General features: G+C 51.4%; 1 protein-coding gene across 2 annotated transcripts in view; it reads right to left on the reverse strand.

Moving 5' to 3' along the window:
* Positions 1-4,276: 4,276 nt before the first annotated feature.
* Positions 4,277-19,569, reverse strand: part of GNPAT (glyceronephosphate O-acyltransferase) — a 29,289-nt gene continuing 13,996 nt past the window's right edge. Inside the window, exons 5-16 of one of the 2 annotated variants that reach the window (XR_014774290.1) lie at positions 17,595-17,722; positions 17,182-17,257; positions 16,160-16,311; positions 15,916-16,046; positions 14,225-14,448; positions 11,264-11,506; positions 9,554-9,633; positions 8,758-8,895; positions 7,206-7,305; positions 7,030-7,134; positions 6,218-6,279; positions 4,277-5,054 (exon numbers count right to left, since the gene is read on the reverse strand). Coding sequence is in view for 1 of the 2 variants with exons in the window: in XM_084756151.1 (XP_084612277.1) it covers positions 5,011-5,054; positions 6,218-6,279; positions 7,041-7,134; positions 7,206-7,305; positions 8,758-8,895; positions 9,554-9,633; positions 11,264-11,506; positions 14,225-14,448; positions 15,916-16,046; positions 16,160-16,311; positions 17,182-17,257; positions 17,595-17,722 (1,472 nt within the window). In the remaining variant the exon portion in view is untranslated. The remainder of the gene's footprint in view (positions 5,055-6,217; positions 6,280-7,029; positions 7,135-7,205; positions 7,306-8,757; positions 8,896-9,553; positions 9,634-11,263; positions 11,507-14,224; positions 14,449-15,915; positions 16,047-16,159; positions 16,312-17,181; positions 17,258-17,594; positions 17,723-19,569) is intronic. The other variant, XM_084756151.1, reaches the window with a different exon arrangement.

Consider the following 19,569-nt stretch of genomic DNA (forward strand, 5'->3'; position numbering starts at 1 on the left):
TCCATCTACCTCTGAGTAAAGGCTCATACTCAGCTCTTTTTTAGAGACAGGGTTTCCCTGTGTAGCCTTGGCTGTCCTGGAACTCGCTCTGTACACCAGGCTGAGTGTCTCTGCCTCCTGAGTGCTGGGATTGCAGGCGTGCGCCGCCACCGCCCGGCATCTCTTACTTACCTTTACTCACCTTCTCATGTTCTTTGTTTATGTGGGGAGGACAGAGGCCTATTAGATGGTTTTAAGTGTCTTGCATACTGTCAGAATTGTGAATAAATTAGTTTCCTTAGGCTTTGATGGTGCTGGAATCACCATCAAAAGCAAGTACTTGAAGCAACAATCCAGGCCCCCAAAAGCCCAAGGTTTTTGTTTGTTTGTTTTTTATATCCTTGAGTGGGAAATTCCAGGTGTACAAGGTAAGAATTGGTTTGGTTTGGTTTGGTTTTTCAAGACAGGGTTTCTTTGTGTAGTCTTGGCTGTCCTAGACTCACTTTGTAGACCAGGTTGGCCTTGAACTCAGAGATCCACCTGAGTGCTAGGATTATAGGTGTGCACCCCACACCCAGCTGGAGATAAGAATCTAAAAGCCAACTTTATGCTACCTGCAGATCACTGACTGAGGCAAGTATCACACCAGTGGATGAAAAAGAAGCCACTGTTCAGTTAGATGACCGAATGCTATACTTGACAAAACAAGACACGTGTACACAGCGGAAACACCCACTATCAACGCACTTTCAAGTGTGGCAGTTTCTCATGGAATTACTGATAAGGGTGTGAAAAGGAAGGGCAGTGTGTGCCAGGGGCAAATGTGAGCCTGTGTGTCTAGAAGAGACCTGCTTGCAAGGTATGCAGAGCTCAGGGAAAGCCAGGGGAAAGCAGGAGCCGTATCTGCCAGGTGACCCCGACACGCTCCATGCACGGCCTGCCCAGGATTCATGCAGGTTTTTTTGCTTTATTCAAGAATTTCGAAGCATCTTTTCACTGTAGCTGCACTTCCCTGAAAGGGAGTAGTCTTCATAGTTAATAAATCATGACCTTCTGTCTTCTGGTAACCTTGTTAGCTTTAGGGTTTCGTGACTTGTAAAGGAATGCTAATTCAGAACCTGGCTGCTCTGGCAAGAGATCACATCCAAAGACCTTCTAGGTCTGTGTGATCTGGCTGGAATAATACAAACACACCTGTAAAACAGGAGACAGAGGCAAGCAGATCTGAATTCAAGGCCAGCCTGGTACAGAGCAAGTATCAGGTTTAAAAAAAAAAAAGGCGGGAGGAGGGGGCTGGAGAGTCTGCCCTTCCAGAGTTCAGTTCTTAGCAATCACATGGAGGCTCACAACCATCTATAATGAGATCTGGTGCCCTTTTCTGGTGTGCACGAAGACAGTGTACTCACATACATTTTTTTTAAAAGTTTAGGTCCAGGCATGGTTATACATGCCTTTAATCGCAAATGAAGGTGAAGTTAGTTTGTAGAAGGAAGCACAGCCGTGTTTGAAAGTGATGCCTAATTGGCAAAAAGGGTGACAAATCAGAGATTTGACAGAACAGGACACACTCGACTGTCAAGAGAAGAGAGCAGAAAGGGAAGCCACTTAAGAGCAGAGAGAACTCAGGTGAAGACGGAACAAGCCAGAAAAAGACAAGAAGCCAGAAGACTAGAGCAGATTGCTGAGTTAGCTTGAAGCCAGGAGGAGCAATTCAGGCTAAGAGAGAAGCCACGTTAAATAACTTCTCTCAGCTGGGAGAAGAGTTTGAGCCAGAACAGCTGGGCTGAACCAGGCAGCCCAGAGCTCAGAAAGAACAAGTAAGGGTGAGCTCATTAAGCACTAAGTTTCAGAGGTGAAAACGTCCCAGACCTAGGTTAGACTGTATGGAGGCTAGAAGTTTCCAGGACTAGACCTAGGCCAGCAGAAGGAGGCGCTTAGCCTCCAACACAACTGAGGCAGGGGTATAAAAGTTACTTTTTACAATGACTTAAAAAGTATTGCCAGCTGGGTCCCAGAGGTAGGCAGATCTGAGTCTGAGGCCAGCTTGCCTACAACAGGATGAGTTCCAGGACAACCAGAACTATGTAGAGGCGTGCGCGCGCACACACACACACACACACACACACACACACACACACACACACACACACACACACACGATGACCAGGAGAGGTAGTAGAATGGTAAGAACACTTCGCTGCTCTTGAGAAGGGTTCAGTTCCCAGTACCCAAAATCTGAAGCTGGAATGATTTTTACTGACGTGTGTACATGCACTACGTATGGATAGATGGGTATACACATACCTTTCCTTATCTATGGGAATCCACGTATATAACCCGTGTCTAGGTGCACCCCGTTCGACCCACTTACTGCGGGCTGGAGACGTCTGCAATGGCTTCCACTGGCCTTTGCTTTCCTGCCTCAGTCCTCTCCAAGCCGACTTGACTGGCAGAAGCGATGGCAGTGCAGGACAGGTCCCTCCTATGGCTGTTTTCACTCAGGAGCCACAATGTCAGATGCCCATGCTCTTTCTCCAATGCAGTCTTACCGCAGAAGGACAAGTAAGCTTAGCGTGCTGGCGGATTTCAACTTTCCTTGCCATTTTTCTGGGGGTACCAGAGTGGGTTCGGTATGTACCCACGATGCCTTCTTGGTGCATTTGTTGTGACATAGGCCTAATCCCAGAGGACCAAACTGTCCTTAAATTAGCTAAACACTTCCAAATTTGATCATCAGAAAAGTTGTGCAGTCTCCCCCAACAATACAGGACATTTCTATTTCTATCAATCCTCATAATTACTCATTTGTGATAAATGTAGCCTTATGTGTAGTAAGATTTTTAAATTTTTTGAGATAGAGCCTGTGTAGCCCTAAACTGACCTGGAACTCTGTATAAACACTCAGGTTGGTCCTGATCTCACAGAGACCCCTTGCTTCCCAAGTATAGAGAAAAAGTGTCATGATACCAGTATACTTACAATAAATCCCCTAAATGCGTGTCTCTGTGGTTGCAGGTGTCATTGACTGCCCAACGTGGGCACCAGGATCGGAACTCAGGTCCGTTGGAAGAGCAGCAAGTGCTCTGACCTCTGAGCCATCTCTGCAGCCCCAGAGTTAACACACTTTCAAGAATCCTTCTCAGAGCTAGGGATGGGGCTTAGTCCACACAGCACGGTGGTGCCCCATGATCTCTGCACACACCTCACAGTGGTGCCCTGTGATCTCTGCACACGCCAGCACGGTGGTGCCCCGTGATCTCTGCACACGCCAGCACGGTGGTGCCCCGTGATCTCTGCACACGCCTCACAGTGGTGCCCTGTGATCTCTGCACACGCCAGCACGGTGGTGCCCCGTGATCTCCACACTGAGGCACAGGCAGGAGGATCTGAAGCTCATTCATCTGAGCCAACTGTTGAGTTCAAGGTGAGCACTGGACTGGTCAGCGCACGCTGTGCCCGAGACCTGGCAGGTGACTGTAGCTGATGGAGCCTGGCCACCTTAGTCCACAGGCAGGACCACCCCTCCATGGTACTGTCACTGCAACACGCAGTTCCCCGTCTGGCTTCCCACAGCAGCAGATGATGCCCGAGGCCTGTGTCACTTGTGGCCCAGGGCAGCGGCTGTCCGAGGCCCTAGGAAAGGATGCGTGCATGGCCTGGAACTGGGAGAGGCAGAACCACAGTGGGCTTTTCTGTGGCTTCCCTTGGTTCTTAGATTCAAATGCCTGTCTCTGACGGTCGGACTGTACCCTCTGTTTATAGAGTGATGAGGGTGACCCCCACGTGAGAAGACTAGTGATCATTTTGGGTTTTTCTTATAGTCCTTAAATTCACACTCACACTGCAAACACAGGAATGTACCACACGTCCAGCCTGAGAGTAGTGAAATTCTCAGAAAAGATGAGTACATGGCTGTTTTCTGAAGGTATACAGAGGTCCCGAGCACACACACAGTCGGTCGGTGGCCATGTCCAGGCCAAGGTGAACCTGCTGTAACCTTGATCTTGGACTACAACTTCCAGAGCACAAGAAATGAAAGGCTGTGTGTAAAGCCCGGGCTTATGGCTTCCAGCTGGCAGCCCCCGGGCCCCTGAGACCACAGTTCTCGCCACACACGCTGTCGCCCAGCCCCACGCTGTGACAGAGGCTGACGCTGGGGCAGAGGTCACTCCAGGGTGACGAACTGCAACTGCAAACCCCTCTACCTCCCGCACACTCAGGGCACATCACGTAGGCCTCTGTGTCGTCCACACTCTGCTTAGTTTAGTTTGTTAATAAGACCATTGGGTGTAAAATCTACAGTAAACTAGATAATTTATTATACATGTCTGTTAAATTTATACTAGTTTGAAGAAACTTAATTAAAGTAAAAACGTAAGATATAGGTTGAGTCCTTTATCCAAAAGGCTTATGATGGAAGTATGTTAGATTTAAAACTTCTGTTTGTTTAGTAGGAACAGTTTATTGGATACACCTGACAGAGTACTGAGCTGGGCTGCATTTTGGATTCTGGAAGATCTGCTTATCCAAACCAAATGTCCTGGAGATGTGACTTCGTCTAGACATGCGCTTCCCTTTTACACACACCTGACACACACACTGCTCTGTGTGCACCTGTGCTTTGCTGGCCCCTCATGGCACTCAGGAGAGCTCTCCTCCCCGCTCCTGTCACACTCAAGCTCCCAGAGTCAGGCTGTGGGTTAGGAACACTCACCCGTGTCCCTTCCTGCACAGGCAAGTGACCGTGCTGCTGCTCAACTGTGGAGTGGGCGTGGGCAACTGACTGGCAGTGAGCGGGGCCTGAGCTCCGCCTTCTAAGAACGTTTCAAAAGACTGTTTTATTTTAGAACACACAGGCTGACACGAATGCTGGCACCATCATGTCTGGAAGACCACACTGGCGTTCTCACTGGTCATCTCCTCCTCTTGGCAGAAGCGGGCTCACATCTCCCTCTCGCGCCCCTCTGAGCACAGTGAGTCCGCTGCCCCTGCCGCTGTGGGGCTGTGGTTTCTACAGCTGCTCCATGACTGTTACAGTTTTGCAGTGACTGGTTTTCCTATTGGCTTCTTACATCCTAAGACAGAGAAACAGCTCATGAGACAATGGTGGTCTTGCTTGTTGCCACAGCTGTGGTAAGGCTGTGATCCACCGGCAGGGCAAGCTGCGCATGCCGAGACCCCCACTAATCCCTTAACTGGCTCCTGTGGGCTCTGGCCTGACAAGGCAGGGGCTGCCTCTTCTAGACGCCCCTCTTTCTCAGCTGACAACACCCAGGGGGCTCTTAGCCCATCCCATCTTACAAAGACTGATGAAGGTCCTCAGCTACTGTGTCCAAGACCTCAGCGGAAAAGTAAACATCACCACAGCTGGTGTAACTAAGACAGGATGATGACTGAGCCTGAATCCACCTGGACTGCAGAGTGAGTACAGCACCAAGTGGATCAACATGGGATCCAATGTAAGACTTTGTCTCAGAAAACAAAAGCAAGGCCAGGTGTGACAGCGCCAAGGCCAGGTGTGACAGCACACGCCTTTAGTGCCATCCCAGCACTAAGAGGAAGGGGCAGGGCAGGGCAGGTGGAACGCTTGTTGCACTTGCAGACGGGGGTTCAGTTCCTAGTAGCCACAGGACAGTTCTCCAATTCTAGGGGATCCACGGCCCTCTTCTTGCTTTTGTGGACACTGTGTACATGTAGTGCATATACGTACATGCATGCAGGCAAAAATACATAGATAAAAGAAAATCTTCTATTAAAAAAAGGAAAAACAAAAATTCAGAGCCAGAACAGAGTCATCCTCACCATGGCTACACACAAGGACGGCGTGCTGGCCGTGGTGAGGCCTGCGCAGCTGACAGCGCAGCAGGACCGCCCACGTGGCGTCCGCTGTGCCTTCCTGCTTCGGGTTTTCTGCTGCCCTTCTCTTTCCCCTTGGCCTCTCTCTAAAGACTTTAAGCAGCATGTGGCCTGTGTCTCTCTTACACCATTTCTCGCGCTCCCCTCCCCCTCCCCAACCCCGCCCCGCCCCCGCCCCGTCTGGTTTGCTGTTTTAGACATGGTCTTGTCCTAGTTCTCGTTATGTAACCTCAGACTCATGGCAGTCCTCCTGCCTCATCTCCCAAGTGCTGTGAGCGGCACTTTTCCTCGCGGGAAGTCTGGCCTACGCTCAGCTTGTTTACACTAGAATCTGCTGCTCACACGGCAGGGAGGGCGGCTTGAGCCTGTCAACCACACTCACCTAGCATCTCTTCTAATTGGCTTGTGGCAGGCTTGTTCACACTAAACACGTAGCTACTGTCTCTAAAGAGAAGGAGAGTCACGTTACTGTGTGAACTAGGACAAAGGCAGCTTCTCACTACCACATCTTCCTCGCTGCATGCTCTACCGTGGGACTCCTAAAGGCCTGTGTCACAAAGCTTGCTTTTTCCCTTTCAGGCCCGGGAACCTGGTGTGTGTGATGCTCGGCTGTAGAGGCGTAAGCACAGCCCTGGCCTGACGCGGCTGGACGGCTGCTCACTCCTGTGCTGACCATGAGCGGTTAACTTCAAAATGCCTGTTTTCTCAGAGGATCTAGACCAGCAGTTCTCAACCTGTGGGCCATGACCCCTCTGGGGGCAAACACCCCATTCACAGTGGTCACATATCAGATAATTACAATTCTTAACAGTAGCACAATTACAGTTATTAAGTAGCAACTAAAATAATTTTATAGTTGGGGGTCCCCGAGACATGAGGAACTGCACTATCAAGGGTCGCAGCGTTAGGAAGGCTGAGAGCCATCGCTCTACACGAACACACAGACGCACCTTCTAACCACGGGACTCTCCGCTTTCTCACGGCGATTCTCAGGACAGCCTGTCTGTCTCCATCCATACATGTGCAGCACACACCCACACCCACAGTACCCTGTGCTCTTCTCTACTTAATCTATGAAATGCAGTCTGAGGTCAGGTCAATCCAGTGTCTGTTGATCTAACCTGAGGGGAAGCAGAGCCCTGCCCTTCCTGAGTGACACATGCCTCAGTCCCTCCTCATCTGACCCATCAGCACCTGGTACTTACACCTTCTTCTTTTCTACCACCCCGAGTCTCACAAACGCTGCTAAGGCATTTTTTTGTAGCTCAGAAGACAGTGTGTCATAACACTGAGAGGCACCTGCAAGGGGGGAAGAGGGTGAGTGAGCGTCCCTATTGGCTGAGAACCCTCCACCCAGGGGCGTGACTGACCTCGATCCAGAAGCTGACTGGTGAACGTCCTAGCTCCTACCAAGTACTGTCTCTCAGTGAAGCAGTCCTCTTCTTCATCCAAGAGGTATTTGCAAAGTATCTGATTTCAAGAGGGAGAATGAGAGGAGCACAGAGGAAGGGGGAGCACAGTGGCCGCGCTGCCCTGAGGGAGAATGAGAGGAGCGCAGAGGAAGGGGGAGCACAGTGGCCGCGCTGCCCTGAGGGAGAATGAGAGGAGCGCAGAGGAAAGGGGGAGCACAGTGGCCGCACTGCCCTGAGGGAGAATGAGAGGAGCACAGAGGAAAGGGGAGCACAGTGGCCGCGCTGCCCTGAGGGAGAATGAGAGGAGCACAGAGGAAAGGGGAGCACAGTGGCCGCGCTGCCCTGAGGGAGAATGAGAGGAGCACAGAGGAAAGGGGAGCACAGTGGCCGCGCTGCCCTGAGGGAGAATGAGAGGAGCACAGAGGAAAGGGGAGCACAGTGGCCACGCTGCCCTCGGTACAAAGATACCCTCACGGTCTCTTCTGAGCTTCCAGCAGCGTTTACAATTAGAAAAGGATGGTTTGAAATGACATTTGTTAAGAGGCAGAGGTGGGGTGCTGCAGAGACCGATGCACCAACCAAGGACCCTGTGTGGTGGGGACCTAGAGCCTCAGCAGGGATGTAGTCGCTGGCAGCGCAGTGTCCTGTGGGTCCCATGGAATGGGGAGCAGGGACCAGTTCCGACAGGGACTCTGGCCCACCAACAATGATCTGCCCCTGGTAGGGCAGCCTTGCCAGGCCACAGAGGAAGAGGTTACAGGCAGTCCAGATGAGACTTGATAGGCTGAGGTCAGATGTTGGGGGGGGGGCTCCCCTTTCTGAGGACTAGGGGAGGGAAGGTGGGACGGGGAGGCGGTGAGGGACTGGGCTACAATCGGGATGTAAAATGAACAAATATTTTTTTAAAAAGTTTAATCTCTCATGTCAGCTGACTGAAAGACAAACATTTTCCGCTCTATCTATCTTGTATGGCCTAGGAAGAGAAGACGTTCTGGCTCTATCTTCCTTTCTTTCTAAATGCATAGAGCACAGGTATTCCAGTAAGGCCGATCCCCAGCTTACTGAGTGCCCACCATGCTAGACTTTGAGGGAAGAGGTGGGCAAGGTTCATTTTCAGTCTATCAGCAAAGAGCCAAGACGTAGATGCCATTTGCATTTCAAATTCCCTCTCTCCTTAGAGTCCTGCCCAGTGTCCTAATCACGCTCTGTCCTGTCCCCTGGGCTGTGTGAGCCCAGAAGCAGCAGGAGTGCTCAGTAACATCAGACAAGTATGGGGTTCATCCAAGTCTTGTATGCACTTAGTGACTGTAGTTCCGGGACAGTCATGGGCTCATGGGGAATTTGTTACCCTCAGCCTATGACATCACCGGCTCCTCCTGCTTGTCCTGAGTAGACACGGAGCTTACCTATCTGGACCCACTGTCCACCCAGCTCATGTTTACCCTCCACAGCAGAAGCAAGTCTCAGGAGACTGACACGGGGACACGCAGAGTTTGCAAACTTCACAGACCTGGTATGATTCCACGAAAGGTCTAAAGAGTCCTGTGAGAAACTGTAACACTGCGTCCTCTCTGTCTGTGATGATGTCCTTCCCGGTCATCTGCATGGCCTCAGTTTTACACAGCAACCGACAGCCTTCCTCAAAGTCCTAGAAGGGGAAGGGGAGCCAGACACATACACACACACACACACTGCTCTGTGTACCTTGCACACCACTAGTCCCACGTCTCCCCAGAGCCACCTGACTGTGCACTGAAGCTGGGAGCACTTGATCTAACAACTAAGTGCCAAAGCTCAAACGTGTAAACACACGGTGTTTGTAAACAGATGGACAGACAGAAGCATGTGTGCACGTGCCAACCTCCCACCCCAGATGTTCACCTCCTTAAATGAAGTCCAGAAAATACCCATAAGTGGACTTAGACTCAAGTCATCCTGCCCTCACTGCCCCTACCCCAACTCCCACAGAGCACAGAAAAACCCTCTCCTTAGCATAGCTCATGGAAACCTACTGTGCCTCCTGTGTGTCTGGGAGCTGCTCCCACCACCAGGCCCAGCAGCAGCCCATTCTGACACAGCCCAACAGGGGGCGCTCTACTGACTTCCAAAGTCCACACGCAGCGGCCATTACAGCAGCAGCACTGAAAGACCCTCCTCCCCACAGGGTATCTATGTCACCAACAAATCTGACTGTCTGCTGAATTGAAGGCCCCAGAAGAAAAAGACAACCAACTGCCTGACACATGCCAGGGACCCTCACATGTCACGCCTGAAACATGCAATGTGGCACACCTGTCAGAACTTACCCTGAGTGTGTTTCCTGGAAGGAAGATGAACTCATCTGAAAACACGTCGTGTAGGAAGGAAAAGCAACTGAAGACATCCTCTGGAAAGAGGCCAGTTCACAACATTAAGACATTGCTTTGGCCAGGCACGGTGGCACACGCCTTTAATGCCAGTACTCAGTCGCAGAGGTAAGTGGATCTCTGTGAGTTCGAGGCCAGCCTGGTGTATAGAGTGAGTTCCAGGACAGCCAAGGCTACACAGAGAAACCCTAACTCAAAAAACCAAAAAGAGAAAAACAAAGCACATTGCTTTTGATCTTGCAGCCCTTCATGTGTGATGTGCACGCATGTAACACAGAAATGACTGAGTCCTGGCAGGAAGCTGGCGACAACCTGAAGTTTAGTTGAAGAAGAGACTATAGTCAGGCAGAGCTTAAAAGGGCTGACTATAAATTAAGCAAGGCCTCCAGTCTGACTTGGAAGAGGCACATCTTCCTGAGCGCGGCCAGAAGGGACCTGATTTCCCAGCTTCCTCATTCTCCCACCTCCACTTCTTCCCTAGAACTGAGCCTCTGTCTGATGTCACCGCAGAGATCTGAGAAACCCAAACTAGTGAAGTACTTGCCCAAAATATGTGAAAGCCTGAGTCACTCTCCAGTAACAGAAGAAAAAAAAAAAAAGGTGATGGGAGCAGGAGGGAGGAACCAAGGCATGCCCCGAGACCAACCAAGGGAGACCCTCTGGGGTGGGGCCCCAGGATCCATAGGCAGATCTGGGGAGACCTGGCCTGCATAACTCACTCCAGCTGACTGTGATCTGACACCACTGTGCACTGTGCTGTGATGGTGGTGCTGTCCCGGCTGCCTCTGCTAGGTAAGAAGCTGACGCTGCAGAAACTACATGCACCAGGACCTGGGCAATGGCGTCCCCAGGGCAGGGCCTCTCTGGTAATCACAGGACTCTCTGGACCTGACTGCCGTATTTATAAAAGGCATAGCCAGGGTTACGTAGTTTGAATGAGATGTGGATGCCACAGAGATGCACATGGGAGGTCAGAGGGCGGTGTTCAGGGATTGGGTCCCACCTCACCGAGGCAGAGCCTCTCCTGACTGCTGCTAAGCCGCACACTCAGGTAGAGCTGGTGCACAAGCTTGGGGCCAGCCTGCTGCCTCTCCTCCCATCGCACTGCACGAGCGCTGGGGTTTCTCACGCTGCCACACCTAGCTGTTAGAGTCTGATCAAGCTTGCCTGGCAACTGATTTCCACTAAGACTCTTCCTAGCACAACAGTGCAGACAGGATAGGGAGTCACGGGGTCCTTCCCAGTTCTGAAGTTTTCCTTCATGTGTGTGTGCCCCATGTGTAGGTGCTTGTGGAGGGCAGAAGAGGGTGTTGAACCCTGAGCTATAGTAGTAGGCAGCTGCCTGATACTGGTGCTAGGAACCTAACTCGGCTATTCTGGAAGAACAGACACACTTTGAATCACTGAACATTTGTTGTTTTGAAACTATAGTTTGTAATGTAGCCTAGACTGGTCCTAAACTCCTTGAAGTTCCTCCTGCCTTAACATCCCAAGTAGCTGGGGCTAAGCCACATGCTGCTACACCTTGCAACTCTAAGTGGGCAGGGGCCTCCTTTACTAGAGAGCAGAAGAGGTGGCATGCAATAGTCCCTTCTGGAGCTGGAGGGCCAGGCCTCTTCTAAAACTCAAGGCCATACTCCTAAAAATTACCTTTCCTGAGCTCAGGTGTCATGTGCAAAGCTACAGCTACTAAGGAAGGGCGGACAAAGACGTTTAGCAATTGGTTCCTGTAGGCCGAGCACATGAGGAGCGTGATGTGCTGGAGCATGACGCCGTTGACCGTTTCTGAGCCTCCGTGGTCCACCTTCAGAACCACCCGATCTTTGACAAGGCTGGCCAGGTTGGAGTGCAGAGTGATGCTGGACTGGACCACTTCCTCAGGAAGCTGGTTATCTACAGAGGGCAGAGTGGATGTGGTGAGAAGGCAGCCTCCAATCCTACCACACTGTGCCGGTACTGCCCAGCCCACTCTGGAGCACACCCAGGGAGCTGAAGGGCACACCAGGGGGCAGGGCACGCTGCCCTTCCTGCCTCAGCACTGCTCCTCATCAGGAGCCAAGCTCCACCATCTTCACCTTCCTTTCCATCAAAGCCACATTCCAAAGTCACTCAGTCCAAGTTCTTCCCCGAAGTATTCTCCATATTCTCAGTAGTGTGTTTTGTCCACAGTACTAGGGACCCAGCACTAGCTTACCACTACCCAGTGCCCAAGCCTACAGGAGCCAGGACAGCCCCAGACCAGCTTGCCCACCTCTGAGAACTGGCAGGTGCATGCTCTATGTCATGACCTGGTCTGTCAGTGACTACACTTTAGCCACAGCCCATGTGATTTTCAACTTATACCAAGTACTGTCTCAGACTCCCACACCCAAACCCCCAAATTCACAGCATGGTATTCATCAACTCCAGAGAGGGGGATGTGACACGGTGTGTATGCAGAGATCAGGGACAACTTTTGGGAGTAAGTTCTTATCTTCTAACTTTGTTCTGAGGCAAATTAAAAAATATTTTTCTTCTATTTTACATGTATGAGTGTTTTGTTTGCACAGAAAAATACCACATGGGTGTGGTACCTGAGGAGGCTGGAATAGGAGTCTGATTCCTTGGAACTAGAGGTACAGACAGTTGTGAGCCACCATATGATGCTAGGAACTGAACCGGCTCCTCTGTGAGCGCAGCAGGTGCTAAGCACTCAGCATCCTTCCAGGCCCAGGCCTCTCCTGGGCTCCGCCTCTGCACCGTGTACTGCAGGCGCTCCTAAATGCTGAGCATCCCTCCCGTGCAGGCCCTGGCAGATGACCTTCTTAGCGATTCTCCTGCCTCTTCCTCCTCCCATCTTGACAGCAGGCATGCTGGGAATGCAGTCGCATATAGCCATGCCCAGCTGTTTTCCTGTTCTGGGGATTTAACCCAAGTTGTGCCAGGCCGCTCTGGCACACACCTTTAGCCACTGAACCCTCTCCCTGGCCCTCCAATGAGGTTTGCACCAAGCCGTTCCCTTTCTTTTTTGAGACACAGTGTCTTCCTTGTAGCACAGGCTGTCCTGGATCTTGCTATGTAGACTAGGCTGGCTGGAACTCAGAGGTCTGCCCGCCACTGTCTTCTGGAATGCTGGGATTAAAAGGTGTGCACTACCACACCAGTTTCTCCTGTGGCTGCGGCTCCTCCTTCTTTTCGTTTTTCAAGACCACAAGTTTCTCTGGAACTCACAGAGATCAGCCTGCCTCTGTCTCCTGAGTGCTGGGATTAAAGGCGTGCATTACTCCCACCCAGAATTTCTTTCTTTCTCTCTTCCTTCCTTCCTTCCTTTTCTTTTCTTTTTTAAAGATTTATTTATTTATTATTTATACAGTGTTCTGCCTGCATGTATGTTTGAGAGACACCATGTGGTTGCTGGGAATTGAACTCAGGATCTCTGGAAGAACAGTCAGTGCTCTAAACCTCTGAGCCATCTCTCCAGCCCCCTTCCTTTCTTTCTTAAAGACACGGTCTCATGTAGCCCTGGTTGGCCTTGAACCTTGATCTCCTGCTTCCAGCTCCTGAGGGCTGAGATGATGGGCATGCAGCACAGTTGCTCGCGGGACTATACAGAGAGCTAGAGAACACCCTTGCTGCTTCCTAGACAGCAGCCAGACTGTGCACAGTGAGACAGGCCTAAAGAGAGCTCAGGATGCAGCTCAGGCGACAGAGCGCACACGAGGCTTAGGCTCAATTTCCCAGGCAAACAATAACAAACCCAACCAACGCTGGGGCTGGTGAGATGGTTCAGTGCGCAAAGGCTCTTGCCGTGTGCGTGTGAGCTCGAAACCCTGAGCTCAAGCCCTGGAACGTACATAGGTGACAGCACAGAAGTGACTCCACAACGCGGTCCGCAGGCCTCAGTAGCTCCCATTCCTACAACAGTAAGGTTAAGAGCAACTCCACTGTAGCGGACGGTGCTCGGGCTGGAAATGGCAGCTCACATCTATAACCCTGACATAGGGGGACTGAGCTATAGACTGAGTGCTAGGGCAGCCAGGAGTGAGAACAAAATCAGAGACTACAAAGATGGCGCAGGCAGTCACGCAGAACCTGCATCCAATTCTCAGAATACACACACAAATCAGAAGGCGCAGCACACACCTGTGACCCATCAGGGAACACAGGGGAGCCAGGGACAAGAAGCTCTGGGCCGTAAGCTCTACACTCAGTGAGAGACCTTGCCCCAAAGTATAGGGCAGAAAGCAAAAAGCACCTGTCATCAGCCTTTGGCCCACAGGCTCACGTACAGCACACGTGCGCTCACACATACAAAACCCATCAACACTCTTTTCATTAAAAAGCAGTGGGAATGGAGGAGGAAGGATCTGTGTCACTGTTCTCAGTCTGTGGCTGCCAAGGAAACAGCACTGCAGGCCTGCAGGCCTAGTCTCAGGGCTGAGCCAGCACACAGCTGCCCTCTCCCGCTGGCCTTTGCGAGGTCCACATTCTGTAGGAGTAAAAGATCAATCAGTGTGTGTGCCACCTCTGTGCTCTGCTCAAAGGCTGCCATGGTGGCTCGCCTCTGAGGACATTCCCAACTTAGGATATGAAAAGGCTAGTCTACAGGCCAGCTGCGTCCTGCGCACATACCTGGCCACAGCAGGAAGCCGCCAAACACCTGCGTCAGGCCCTTCAGCCACAGAGTCTTCTCCAGCAGGGCATCGAGGTCCATGGACAACTGGTTCTGAAGCAGGATGGCGACCATCAGGAGCCACGGGCTCAGGACCAAGTTCTCAATCTGCAGAAGCTGCATCCTGTAGGCCACCTCAGTGACAAACGTGTAGACATCCTCGGGCTGCTTCTGAGGGATGCATCTGAAAGGAGGGGCACAGAGCAGGTTACAGGACCCCAACAGAGGGCTTGTCGTGCTTCTGCCAAGCAAAGTCTCTCAGACCGCAGGCAGGCAGCAATCCTAGCTCACAGTGTGGCCTGCCATGTCTCTAGAGTATGAGGGAGAAATGATTTGAGATCATTCATTCCCAGTTCTAAGTAATAGGGAAAAAAAAAAAAGCAAACAAAGCCCCCTTGTTTTGCTTTACAGCTAGAACACAGCGCTGCTGTGAGCACAGCTTGGCCCATAGGTCTGCACCACAAAAGCCACGTGGCCACCTCCTGTGCTGCCCCTCTCTTGAGCACTAGCCCACCTCATGTGACAGCTGCTGCAGAGGGAATGTGCAGGAGTTCCACAGACAGCTGAGGAACAAGGTAACTCAAGGTGAAGGTGGCAGCCAAGGGAGGCTGTCCTGCCCAGGAAAAACCGGCCAGGGCTCTGCTGAATGGCTAACACTTGCTTCTAGGTAAACGTGGCCCTGCTGGCCAGGCACCTCACTGCCAGAGCTGCAGTGCCACCTGAGGGGCTGGGGCAGAGGGTGTGTCTGCCTTACTTCCCCAGCGGGGCTCCTCTAAGAAAACACAAATGTGCCGGGCATGGTGGCGCACTCGGGAGGCAGAGGCAGGTGGATCGCTCTGCGTTTGAGGCCAGCCTGGTCTACAAAGCAAGTCCAGGACAGCCAGGGCTACACAGAGAGACCCTGTCTCAGAGGAAAAAACAAAAGAAAACACAAATGCTGGTAAGATGGCTCGGTGGGTAAAAGGACTTGCTGCCACACCTGGCAACAAGCATGCACCCACAAACATACGGAATAAATCAATCTAATTGAAAGGAGAATACAAATACTCATCTGTGTCCTGAATCCTTAAAGAGCCCAGCGTGCCTGGGAATAGGGGCACTATCTGCTCATTGTGGCTCTGTGCTCCTTCCTAGGGTATAAAGCAGTGTGCTGAACACATCAGCTGGCCTGTGGTCGTGTCCACAATCCCTGTGTGTGTGCTTAACAATGGTGCTGTTAAGTTGGAGCCCGACCAACCATCTGGCTACACACTGACACACACAGCCTGCAGCTTTTTTTTTTTTTTGATGGGGTGGGGGAAGGGCTTGGGGAGCAGGTACATAGTTCTTTGATTTTGTTTGTTGTTATTTTGAGACAAGGTCTCATGTAAACCAGCTGGTCTCAAACTTGCTATGTAGGTGAGGATAGCCTTGAGTTCCTGATCCTCCTGCCTCCACCTGCTGAGGGCTGGGGTTACTGACATGCCCACCATGCTGGCTTCAAGCATGAGGTTCTTTAACTGTGGCTTTCTACTGATGAACATATGACACCCGGGCTTCCCGGCAGTCTGCTGGGAGAGCGCAGGCAAGCCGAGGCTCAGCTCAAGAGTCCCGAGTCACACTCGTGGCTTTATTTCTGTCTGTGTCAGGTGTGAAAACACAGGCCTTGCACCTTGGCATCAAGTTATACGGGTTCCGACTGAGCCGCCCTGCAGCTAGAGAGCGCAGCGATACAGGGTCTCCAAAGTACACGTGGATGCTTCCAAAGTTCTCAGAGAGAATCCGTCTAGCTTTCAACAAGGCCTGGTGGCACCATAAGACGGGAGAGAAAACAGAAGCAGATTCAAGAGTTAGTGGCTGCGTGAGCAGGGCAGTGTCTACACTTAGAGGGACCCGACTTGGCCGTTCTCACGTACAGTGGTGGACTCCTTCGGCTTAGGGATTCCTAGGAGCTCATAGGCATACAGAGATTCTTCCAGTATTTTATCGTAACTGATGCTAATTGGGACAAAGTAGGTATCAAAAACTTCTCTTTTAAAAAATGGTTCCATCACAATATTCAGGAGGCCTGTAAACATAGGGAGAAATGTGTCACCCAGCATACTAGGGCTCAGATACCGCGCCAGCTCCCTCTCCCTTCTCCGCTCTACCCACAGCCTCCCGCCCCAGGGCTCAGGGGTGAATCCTAAGTCTGTTCCCAACGCCTCCCATTCTTGGCCAAGAATAAAAACCTCTGTCACTGTGCAGCTGCCCAGTCTGTCCCTAGCCCACGTGAGAGGAGGCCTGGCCCAGTCTGGCAGTCAAACCAGCTGCCTATACAGCAGCCTTCCACAAGACACCCCCTGAGCTCCTGCCTCTCACCAACTCACCCAGACAGACAGAAACTGGGCGTGTCAGTTCACATTTATCATCTCAGCACTCAGGAAGCTGAGGCAGGAGGACTGCAGCGAGTCTGAGGCAGCCTGGGCTACTGAGTGAGAAACAAGCCAAAGCACGTGTGTATGTACAAGAAGACCGATTCCAGCCCCAAACTCCGTAGAGACGGCGGCAGCACCTGCGCTTGCTGCTTGTGCCTGCTGCTCCGATGGGCTGCGCTCCTGCCCTATCCCACGCTCAGCTACACTTGAGGAAATAGTCTCAAGTCAAAGAAGTAGGAATGGGGCTGGAGAGATGGCTCAGGGGTTAAGAACACTGACTACTCTTCCAAAGGACCTGAGTTCAATTCCCAGCACCCACATGGCAGCTCACAACCATCTGTAACTCCAGGACCTGACACCTTCACACAGACATTCATGCAGGCAAAACACCAATGAACATAATATAAAAACAAATAAATTTTGAAAAAAGAAGTAAGAGTATCATGTTTGGCCTGGCGGCCACAGTGGCACCACACGCGAGGCCTGGGGGTGTGTAAGGCTCTAGTTTAGAAGGGACCTACCAAATTTAGGAGTCAAGGTCTTGGCAGAGCGGCTCCTTGTCCCTTCGAGGAAAAATTCAACAGGAGCATAACCATTCTTTAAAAGAAAACACAACAAACACACAAGACCCATTGTCTACTCTCAAAATAACACAGGCCTCTTTGTCTCCTCCACCCGCCCCATGTGCCTGTGCGTGTGTGAGACCCACGGCCCCCATATGCTAGGCAAGCTCTCTACACTAACCCACACGCCCAGCTCTGTGAGTGGATTCCTTTGGCTCCGGATCTCACAAACACTGCTTGCAGCAAGACTTAAACAAGGACACCTCTCAGATGAGGCGCACTAGGAGTTGGTACAGCCCTTGAGGGGAAAAGGCGGCTAGTGAGGAGTGAGACAGCTCTGCAGCTCCAGCTCCCTGCAGTGGCTGACTCACCCGCAGCATGGTCTTCACATATTCAGAGAACACGGCCCAGTAGAGCTTATTCCCTCCAAAGGTGCGGCGCATGAAGAAGGCCCCCGACATCCTGAGCAGCTCGCCCACCAGCCTCATTCCCAGGAAGTCTGAAACACATCGCAGGGAGCACAGGAACAAAGGCCGAACGTGAATGCTACTGGGAAGCTCATGACGGTGCCATGAGCCCTGTCACAGCCATAGTCACACGTCTGAGAAGAGCTCCGTGTGAGGAGAGGCTGAGTCCAGTCCCCGGAGTCATGACACCAGCAGGGCAGGAGCGCATGCCTGTGCTGGTGCTGGGCGGGCAGGCAGTGACTGGCCAGTCTAGCTGAATCAGTGAGTTCCAGGTTCAATGAAACCCAGGCTCTAAAAATAAGGTGGTGACCAACAAAAAAAAAAGACCCTCAATGTCAATCTCCGCTCCCCCAACATATGCACGCCCTCATGCCACACATATGCATGTGTGCCCTCACACATACAACGCATAAAAAAACAAGAGTTAAAACAAGACAGCTAGGGTAGTTATGTAAAAGGCTGGGCCAGAAGCCTGCTGGGAGAGGACCTTGTACCTCTTGGCATCATGGTATTTAGAAGCCACCAGGGACAGAGGCAACATCAAGGTCAGAAGGCCAAGATCCTCAGCCTCACTCTGAACTTGGCAAGTGGCATGTGCTCTTACCCCTGGAGAACATGAGAACCTGCTTCCATCCCTCCACCACCAGGCAAAAATACCAACCTACATTGAGTGAAATGGATTAAATAAAGCAGCTCTACAAAAAGGCAAGGCTCCCCAGTGGCTTTAAATAGTTCTCATTTTTCCTAATTTTCAAGTTCAGAGGAAACTCATAGTTAAGGCATTTTTTTTGTTTTTGTTTTTTTAACCTCACCTATTCACTACTTATTAGTACTGGAGCTCCTGCCTTCCTAGAGGCCTTGACAGGGAAGCAGTGAAATGCAAACTGCTGAGTGAGTTCTATAAAAGCATGGCACACACCTACATTGCAGTGTGGCTTAGCGTGACCATGAGTGCACAGTGCACATCCTCACAGTCCCAAGTAGTGTAGGACATGGTTCTACATCATGTACAAAAATCAACCCTGGCTCAAAGGACCAAGGGGAAGCCCTCAAATTACAAAACTCTTAGGTGTATATCAGAGAAAAATCTCACAACACCAAATGACTTCTTGGTTCTGACACTAAATGCTCAGGGAACAAATGAACAGGTTAACTGGACTCCATCAAAACACACAACCTTCGTACATCAAAGGACGAAGCCCACAGAATCGCAGAGACTGGTGAGTGAGATGAGCTGCCACTCCTGTGTTATGCGGGCAGGTGTCTGGGACAGAGAGGACCCACAGCTCAATGGGAAAAGGTGAACAACCCAAAGTGGACAGAGACCACAGACACATCTCCACCCAGGGCAGTGTAGATCCCATCTCAAAATTCAAACCACCAAACAACAACCCTCCTCAAACCAAACGCCCCGTGGATGGTGGAGAGCACACAGACAGGCACTCAGCACCACTGAGGACCACACTGACACCGAGCAAAGATGGTTACTACTGCAGAGCTGTGCGTGGCAGGTGCTGCCGGAGACATAGAACAGTGTGGACCATAGAACCCAGCACCGTGGGCCTCAAAGAAGTCCAGAGTCCCCACATGCCCATAGTGTGTTTACTGAGGGTCAGGTATGTGAACTGTCCAGGTGTTTCTGTCAACTTTTACTGTTTTTTGGGTATTTTAAAAAAAGATTTATTTATTGGTGTTCTGCCTGCATGTATGGCTGCCTGCTAACAGAAGGCAACAGATCTTATGGTGAATGGCTACCAGCCACAGGTGGTTGCCTGGAATTGAACTCAGGACCTCTGGATGAGCAGTCAGCACTCTTAACCTCTAAGCCATCTCTCCAGCCCCCACAAGCTAGTTTTCTGGGAGGAGAAACTTGAATTGG

Source organism: Acomys minous, assembly GCF_964271855.1.
Source record: "Acomys minous genome assembly, chromosome: 14".
Lineage (NCBI taxonomy): Eukaryota > Metazoa > Chordata > Mammalia > Rodentia > Muridae > Acomys > Acomys minous.